The sequence below is a fragment of the Alosa pseudoharengus genome, unplaced genomic scaffold, assembly GCF_046254945.1.
Source record: "Alosa pseudoharengus isolate Yale_2024_CS ecotype anadromous, Long Island Sound unplaced genomic scaffold, YU_APseudo_1.1 YU_APseudo_1.1_scf_8, whole genome shotgun sequence".
Taxonomy (NCBI): domain Eukaryota; kingdom Metazoa; phylum Chordata; class Actinopteri; order Clupeiformes; family Clupeidae; genus Alosa; species Alosa pseudoharengus.
In genome coordinates this window covers 3936649-3946133 of record NW_027468870.1, presented here as the reverse complement: position 1 = coordinate 3946133, position 9485 = coordinate 3936649, and the positions used below count along the sequence as shown (strand labels likewise).

Sequence of the window (9485 nt, the reverse complement as noted above, 5' to 3'; positions counted from 1 at the left end):
CAGTGACCACGTCCAGTGCAGTAGAGCATAGCATACGTGTGCTAGAACTGTACTCAGTGGTGTAGCAGTTAGCTGTAGTAGGTATACTGTGGTGTAGTCTAGTTAGCTGTAGTGGGTATACTGTGATGTAGCAGTTAGCTGTAGTCGGTATACTGTGGTGTAGTCTAGTTAGCTATAGTGGGTATACTGTGGTGTAGTCTAGTTAGCTGTAGTGGGTATACTGTGATGTAGTAGTTAGCTGTAGTGGGTATACTGTGATGTAGTCTAGTTAGCTGTAGTGGGTATACTGTGGTGTAGTCTAGTTAGCTGGAGTGGGTATACTGTGATGTAGTCTAGTTAGCTGTAGTGGGTATACTGTGATGTAGCAGTTAGCTGTAGTGTGTATACTGTGGTGTACAGTAGTAGTTAGCTGTAGTGGGTATACTGTGGTGTAGTCTAGTTAGCTGTAGTGGGTATACTGTGATGTAGTCTAGTTAGCTGTAGTGGGTATACTGTGATGTAGCAGTTAGCTGTAGTGGGTATACTGTGGTGTAGTAATTAGCTGTAGTGGGTATACTGTGATCAACCAAATGTTAATACGTATCCTTGCCTATTTTAAGTGTGTATACTGAGATGGTGATGCTTTTTAAGTGGGTATACTGAGATGGTGATGCTTTTTAAGTGTGTATACTGAGATGGTGATGCTTTTTAAGTGTGTATACTGCGATGGTGATGCTTTTTAAGTGGGAATACTGAGATGGTGATGCTTTTTAAGTGTGTATACTGCGATGGTGATGCTTTTGCAGGGGGTATACTGCATAGTCCTGCGTATCATGTAGACTACACTACTGATTACTGAACAGAGCTGTGGGAGTGCGATCCTCACCTTAAAGTTTGCCTCCATTTCACTGAAGACTTTTATCTTCCCTCTTAACTGGGCACACACCAAACTGTTGTAAGAAATCACAGATACATACAGTATACATCCAAAACCCAGAGGTACCAACACAGACACACACACAGACATAGATACAGACAAAGACACACACACAGACACACACACACACACAAACACACACACAAGTGCTCAACCACTTCCCCCGCCCACATTTTTCCTACTGGTCGGGGATCGAACCGGCAACCCTTCGGTTCCAAGCCATGTTACACCAGTTAGCATAGCTAGCCTAGCTAGCTATCCTTCTACTCGCACATACACAACCCCTACGTGTCCAGGCTGTGGCCCAGGTAACCCTGCAAAGGCCAGCAGGCATACCTCTTGTGTTGGTCCAGCAAGGCATACCTCTTGTGTTGGTCCAGCAAGTCCTTGTCGTTGATGAGGACCTTCAGATCTTTCAGGTTGTGCAGAAACTCCTTCTCCAGATCCACGTCCATGTCCTCCATCATGTTATCTGAAAACAGCAGAACACACGCAGAGGTGAGGAGACAAAACAAGGTCTTATCTTATGAAGTATACTTGAACTAGTCCATTGCTTAACTCATTGAATGTCTCGCTGTTTTCGGAAGCTTTGGCCCAGAGTGCCAGCAATCTTGATCATTGTTGACAATTTTTGTAGAGCCACAGCGGATTCTATGTTATAGCTATGGACACATACTATGGCTTGTTTGAAAGGTGAGACTTTAAGCTCTCAGTGGTACAAACCGTTTATTGTTACATGCCTCTGTTCCTAAGAAATCCCAAGCTAAACAGTGGCTAGTTTTCATCAAAATCCCTGTTTTATTTCTAGAAATGGAGATTAGCGTCTTTGATGAAATATGAAGTGTTGCCTGTAAAGTTTCCGGGAAGTGACCTAGCGAGACCTGGCGAGACTGCCACCTAGTGATAAACCCACGAAAATGGCCTGGTTTTGACCTGACGTGCATGTGTCACTGATTCCACCCAAAGCGGCAACCATCAAAAGCAGAGTTTTAAGATTAAATGTCCAGATAAAAGGATACAAGGATACAAGGAAATTTATTGTCACATGCATATAGTTACTGGATGTAAGAAATGCAGTGAAATGATGTCTGGTGTGCATTTATGGGGGGGGGGGGCAGTGTGCTGTAAGTATGTAGAGGATATGTGTTGGAGAAGATCCTGAAGACAATGTGCTGTGTATGTAGGGAGGGGGGGGGGGGGCAGTGTGCAGCAAGTATGTAGAGGAGGCTTACTGTAGCAAGCAGTGTGCTGTATGTATGTGAGGTGATGACAGTGATGATGTAAGTGTGTGTGTTTTTTGTGTGTGTGTTGGGGATGGGGGTGGGGGGTGGGGCAGAAAGGCTAGGCAATCAAGGACATGGGTAGATAGAAGGAGGAGAAATAAAAAATAATAAAGTTCTATGGGATGTGCAAAAGTTGGAGAAAGTCAGATATGTGTGTGTGTGTGCGTGTATGTGTGTGTGTGTGTTTTGACGTGTGATGAAATAAGAAAATAAATAAAAGGTCCAGATTGTGCGTTTTCATGAGTTTTCGATCGTCATATATTTCATTTCCATTCATCACAGAGTTCCCAAAATCACATATAAGGTGTGTTGTTAGAGTGTCTAGTTTCGTAATAAAAAAAAAAAAAGCTAAAAACCTAATATTACGTTTTTGGCACTCAATGAGTTAAAGGGAAACTTGGCAGGATTTCCCCCTCTTTCCCACTCTGAAATTGTGCATTATGCTATTTCAAATTGTAGGAAAAGGTAACGATAAAGCACATGGATTTATTTACAAGCTAGCAAAACGGATGGAAGCTAAAATTACTTAAATATCGTCTTGAACCCAAGCAGAGTGGCACCAGCGCTCCTTAGAGCCTCCCACGGACAGTAAGACTCGCGTACATTGTATTTCTTACGTTTTGGTAAGAAAGTGAAATGCTCTCAAAGACTTTTGGCCATGTGTTTTGCCCACAAAGGCTTTGTTGGTGATTTTGTTTTTGATGGTAAATAGGCTTGGTTGTTCATTGGCCTGTCATTAATCCCTGACCTATAGCACAAGGATTTAACACCTCTCCTGTGTACATCTGAAGAAGAGGCGTCCCAGAATGCATCTCACCAACAGCGCCCACGGTCCAGTAGCTGATGAGCTGCCCGGCGCAGAAGGCGAAGTCCTGGAAGGACAGGTACTGGAGCTTCCTCTTGCCCGTCTCAAATCGACTGTTGGCGAAGAACACGATGGCAGCATAATCCCTGTGAAGAGCGCAACGTTACACACACACACACACACACACACACACACACACACACACACACAGACACTAAAACCAGCTGACCTGCCTTTTCAGATTTCCACTTCTATTTCTATCTCTTATGAAAGCGGAGAGACCAGTTCCTCAGAATGGGGGACAAATCTGCTCTGAAGCAAACTCCTCTCGGACATCCAGCCTAGTTTACAATACAGGCCAATGGAGTACAATACAGCAGACCTTCCATAGAGACCATTTTAACTATAACCAGTGACCAAGAGCTCCATCTTTACACTCACTCACAAAATACCGCAAACACATATTTGTGGTGCTTTTATTATTGTTTGTTATTTCAGTGTTTCCCATACATTGACTTATTTGTGGCGGCCCACCACAATATCAACACAGACCACCACACAATGATTTTCCATGTTGTACTACTTAAATGGGATGAAATCCTTTCACTGTAGAGCTATGTGCACCTTTGCACAGCCTCTCCTTGAGTCTCTGTCCCTCAACAAACCTGCATGCATGTCCTGCAAGGATTGTTGTTGGCATAGAAGACAACTGGCTAAATCGTGATTAAATCTGTTAGCATCATAACCACGTCACCTAACACCACAAATAGAATTAAATTCTGTGGGAAACACAGTATTTATCACTGTTATATGTCTTTTTTTACAGTACTGGGAAGCCAGAATCGCTTACTTGGCCAGAGAATCAGAGAGCAGGAAGTGACGCTTCACGTTGTCCACTAGGGGGCCCTTGAGCTCCTCCACCACTTTGAACACTCGTTTGAAGTTGTCAAACTGTTTGAGCAGAAAAGGACGTCACTCAGATACAACAACAGTGACAGAAAATGGCCAAATCAACAACAGCAAAACACATAACAACATCAACACACTTACCAGACATAACATCCAGAGAAACCTTTACACGAACCTCAGAGTGACATGGCAGCCACAGCCAAATTATCAATAACAAACCAGTCACCAAGGTCAGGGCACTTAGCACTACTCTTCAGCAAATAACAAACTAGCCACCAAGGTCAGGGCACTTGGCACTAGGCTACTCTTCAGCAAATAACAAGCTGCTCCTGGAGCGTGGCAGCTGTTAGCTCTGCGCTTCCCCAGCCCAGAGTCTCTCCCACTGAACTGAGCACATACTGCCAGGGCTAACACCTATGACTGACCGCTAGCATATGGGCTAACGCACATATGACTGACCGCTAGCATATGGGCTAACACACATATGACTGACCGCTAGCATATGGGCTAACACACATATGACTGACCGCTAGCATATGGGCTAACCGCTAGCATATGGGCTAACACACATATGACTGACCGCTAGCATATGGGCTAACGCACATATGACTGACCGCTAGCATATGGGCTAACACATGTGACTAGCATAGCTCCTGACGTCTCCTTGTCTGACTGCCTGGTTCCGTACATGTTCTCTCGTATCACATGCTTGCTCCTATTTTGTCTGCATGTTAAATTTAAATGTATTTAACTGCATTGCATTGATTTACATGAAAATGTGCTTATTTACATGTAAATTAAATGCAAATACATTTGGTATGTAAATGTGTGGACTACAGACAGCCTGCGTACGGATCCCGTGTACAACATTTGGAACAGGTTGGGGCTGCCACGCTGCTGTGTGTTGGTGCTGTATCCTGCACCCTGCTGCGCACATATTGATTAGGCTAGCTTGCTGATTGGTTGCTGCGCACATATTGATTAGGCTAGCTTGCTGATTGGTTGCTGTGCACATATTGATTAGGCTAGCTTGTTGATTGGTTGCTGTACACATATTGATTAGGCTAGCTTGTTGATTGGTTGCTGTGCACATATTGATTAGGCTAGCTTGCTGATTGGTTGCATCGGGAAGCACCCAACCAATAGAACAGGAATATAACATCTTCTCCAGTGTATAACTTAAACAATGAGCCATATTTTTTCACATATTAAATAGATAGGCAAGGACGTTTCAGGAGAATTATCAGTAAATACAATAAAACTGAATTAGCAGCTAATTCAGCTAATGAACTAAATTACCTGATTCAACTAATTAAGTCTTTTGACAGCTTTTAAAATACTTTAATTACAAGTACATTCAGAGTTCAGTGTTGCCATGACACCATGTCTGTGGTAAGCAGGTGGCTGATGTCATATGCAGATGATCAAACTCATCCAGCATGGCAGCTCAATCTCATACAGATCTGGCCCTGATCTGAGGTACGTTCAGATTTGGCAAACAGTGGCAAACGTTTGTGGTGAACATGTTTTCTCTGAACAGTTCAATTTGAACGATTTGGTGTAAACATTCCATTGTCATGGTAACACTTTATCCAGCTCACGTCCAGCTCCACTGTATGTTCGCAGAGAACTACCTCCTCAGACTGTTTGAGACTGAACTACCTCCTCAGACTGAGACTGAACTACCTCCTCAGACTGAACTACCTCCTCAGACTGAGACTGAACTACCTCCTCAGACTGTTTGAGACTGAACTACCTCCTCAGACTGTTTGAGACTGAACTACCTCCTCATACTGTTTGAAACTGTTCACAAACATTCGCCAAAAACTCAAGGCAAATAGAAATCTGTTTGCAAACGTTCGCCTATGTTTGCGAATTTGAACACACCTCAGGTTCTCATCTGTCCCTGATCCAGTCTTGATACGGCTCTGATGAGGCCCTGATACGGCTCTGATGAGGCCCTGATCCAGTGAGTCTGATCAGCTCCAGGTCTCTTCCAGACTGCCTGCTCTCTTGTCATAAAAGATGGTGTGGAGTCGCAGTCAGGGTGTGTGTGTGTGTGTGTGTGTGTGTGTGTGTGTGTGTGTGTGTGTGTGTGTGTGTGTGTGAAGTGACGGTAAGAGTCGTCGACGCCTGGCCCACCTGCCGTCTGCAGCTCTTCACGCCGATGCCGGTCTTGGAGCTGATGTCGTCCAGGTCCTTCTTCATGCCCTTGGACAGCTTCTTGCCCAGCACCTCCCTGGCAAAGGCGCTGTCGAACTGATAGTACCTGTCAGACCAGACCAATCAAACACAGCACTCAGACACACCAGACCAATCAAACACAGCACTCAGACCAGACCAATCAAACACAGCACTCAGACACACCAGACCAATCAAACACAGCACTCAGACCAGACCAATCAAACAACAATCAAACAACAATCAAGCTTCCTGCACACTCACTAGTCTGTTCCATTGTGTGTTTTCGGTATGCTAAGAAGAAGCCTTGCCTCGTCTTTGAAGGATTCGACTTGGCAGGACTCATTCTACCAAGCACTGTGTGGTCTGTGACTGATGCATTATGGGTATCTGGAGGAGACCCTCCCAATTACTGTGCCAACAGCCTGAGCGCCAGTTCTGCAGGGGGTGTATGGGTGCCCTGTGTACCTCTCTATCATCATGGCCTGTTTCTGCGGAGGGATATGGGGGTGTATGGGTGCCCTGTGTAGATACCTCTCTATCATCATGGCCTGTTTCTGCGGAGGGATCTGGGGGTGTATGGGTGCCCTGTGTAGATACCTCTCTATCCCAGCTAAACCTACCATACACCACGACATCAACATCAAATTTGACTCCCTGTCTGTTTCACCTACCAGGACTGCAAGACTGCAAGTTGTTCTCGACAACCAACTAAACTTCTCAGATCATGTTGCCTCAGTCGCCCGGTCATGCCGTTTCGCACTCTACAATATACGGAAAATCAGGACTTACTTAACTCAAGATGCCACCCAACTTCTGGTTCAGGCAATAGTCATCTCACGACTCGACTACTGCAACGCCCTCCTGACAGGTCTCCCAGCCTGCGCAGTGAAACCCCTTCAGATGATCCAGAACGCGGCGGCGCGCCTGGTCTACAACCAACCCAAGAGGGCACATGTTACCCCGCTACTCATCCAGCTACACTGGCTACCTATGGCGGCCCGCATCAAATTCAAGGCTCTAACGCTTGCCTACAAAGTAGTCTCCGGTTCTGCTCCCACCTACTTGAATGCCTTCATACAGACATACGCTACCTACAGACCGCTGCGCTCCTCAGACCAACGACGTCTAGCTCTACCTCCGGTACGCTCAGGCCAATCCTAACTTTTCTCATCTGTTGTTCCTCGTTGGTGGAACACACTGCCAGTTCCTACAAGGGCAGGGACATCCCTCTCCATTTTCAAAAAACTCCTAAAGACCCAGCTCTTTAGAGAACATCTCCTCTCATAGCAACACTCACAACAAGTCTTGCTGATCCTAGCACTCACCAGCCGTCTTAAACTGACACGTAACTGTTAAAAACAGCACTCACTGATGCACTTATTCTTACTGTACTCTAATGTTTTTTTAAATTGTCCTAATATTGTTGAGAATTGCTTTAAAACTTAAACTGTTTAACATGTTGTTAGTCGCTTTGGTTAAAAATGCGTCAGCCAAAATTAATGTAATGTAATGTAATGTAATGTAATCATCATGGTCTGTTTCTGCGGAGGGATCTGGGGGTGTATGGGTGCCCTGTGTAGATACCTCTCTATCATCATGGCCTGTTTCTGCGGAGGGATCTGGGGGTGTATGGGTGCCCTGTGTACCTCTCTATCATCATGGCCTGTTTCTGCGGAGGGATCTGGAAGAGCAGCTGGTTGCCCAGTTTGGCCGGGCAGTGCAGCAGCTTCTCACACATGTGGAAGGTTCGGAACTGGTCCATGGTGTCGCTGTGCACCACGTCTGAGCTCACGTCACAGTCACGCAACGCCCCCGTCTCCATACGCAGTCGCACAGCATCATTCACTACACAGAGAGAGGAGGGAGAGAGAGACGGAGGGATGGAGAGAGAGAGGTAGGAGACAGGGAGAGAGAGAGAGTGATAGGGAGGGAGAGAGAGAGGAAGGGAGGGGGGGGAGAGAGGGGGAGAGAGGGGGAGGGAGGGTGGGAGAGAGAGAGGGAGAGAGTAGGGGGAGGGAAAGAGAGAAAGATGTGTCATTAAGTATTTATCAGTCACTAAGTGCAGTTTTACTATAAGAGTGCAAGAGGAGGAAAAAGTGCCCAATTTGCCCTTAAGTTATGAATCGCCAGGTCAACTTTATCAAGCCTAGCTAAGCTAATATACCTGCATATCCATCCAGCCAAAGTTGGTAGACGTCCTCATCCATGATGGTGTTGTTTCCCACAAACACATCCAGCTCCACCGACATGATCTGTTGCGCAAAACACACACACACACACAATTGCGCAGTTATAGCTATGGCAATTTCCCAGTAGCGCCTTCAATAAGACCGTGTTCGACCGGACTCGCGAAACCATTGATTGGTGGAAATAAAAATTCCAAAGCTTCTGGTCAAGGGACGTATTACACCATAACAGTGAACTTGACTCCCGAGTTAAAAGAAGCCAGCGCATAACAGTCATTGATCCCTCTGACACTATTTTAACTCCCAAAGCTTGTTAACGCCTTACTTAAGCCCTGCCAGGATAGGGCCACGAAACATACTCGCACACACTTACCTACTGCTTTATGAGTTAGGTTACTCAGCTGTTTTAGTGTGGTTGAGACAGTCGGGAAAAAACAAAGGTTAGCTGACACCAAAATGCAGAAGGTAAAGTCTCCGTGCTTGCTCGAAGTACTGCATCTGCAAACTCGGAATTGTACCTATACAGTTATCTTTTGTTGTTGTATTGCGCACTTAAAATGTCCAAAGTCGTTGCAGCCAATATGCTCTATTACAACACCAATGCTTCAACTGTAATGGTGACCCAAAAGTAATGGTTGAAACTACTTAATTGTAGATCTAAAGCATTAAACCCGCCCCATCGAGCCCCTTCAACAACACACACTGATGTTTTTCACAATTCGCAACCTCGGACAGCGGTCAGTCCCACCTCTTGTATTAAGTGAGAAGACTCAATACTGCCATCTATCGCAATGGAGGGTAAACTTAATGGCTGGGTCGCTTTAGAAGTTCCTGTAAGCAAAGGTGCATAACTTGATTGAGAAAACTGTTTTTTAGGCGTTTGATATTTGTTTCTGTCATATTTGGCCAACTGGATTACTTTAGAAGGTGTTGGCTATAATTGGGTATAATTTCTTGTCATTCTTGAGAAACTGGTCATGTTAACCTTTAGCCTAAACAGTTAGGCCTACGCCCATAGGTTTTGTTGACACTGGTCAACACTGCTGAGATTGTTTTTCTTCTCTAAGTGACTGTGTTTGTGTCATTCAAATATACATAATCTTCATAAGTCTGTTTGAGAAATGTGAATATTTCAAACACATAATACCTTAGTAATTAGCTTTTGTTTATGTAGCAGACGCTTTTGTCCAAGTTGTGTGGCC

At 45.1% G+C, this 9485-nt stretch overlaps 1 protein-coding gene across 5 annotated transcripts in view; it reads right to left on the bottom strand.

Moving 5' to 3' along the window:
• The window catches only part of fibpb (fibroblast growth factor (acidic) intracellular binding protein b), a 12103-nt gene extending 3148 nt beyond the window's left edge, over positions 1-8955 (bottom strand). For 3 of the 5 annotated variants that reach the window (XR_012984527.1, XM_076273582.1, XM_076273583.1), the window contains exons 1-8: positions 8657-8955; positions 8262-8349; positions 7744-7942; positions 6056-6182; positions 3855-3955; positions 3017-3150; positions 1280-1388; positions 866-929 (exon numbers count right to left, since the gene is read on the bottom strand). Coding sequence is in view for 4 of the 5 variants with exons in the window: in XM_076273582.1 (XP_076129697.1) it covers positions 866-929; positions 1280-1388; positions 3017-3150; positions 3855-3955; positions 6056-6182; positions 7744-7942; positions 8262-8346 (819 nt within the window). In the remaining variant the exon portion in view is untranslated. The remainder of the gene's footprint in view (positions 1-865; positions 930-1279; positions 1389-3016; positions 3151-3854; positions 3956-6055; positions 6183-7743; positions 7943-8261; positions 8350-8656) is intronic. The other 2 variants (XM_076273584.1, XM_076273585.1) reach the window with 1 other exon arrangement.
• Between the last annotated feature and the right edge of the window lie 530 nt (positions 8956-9485).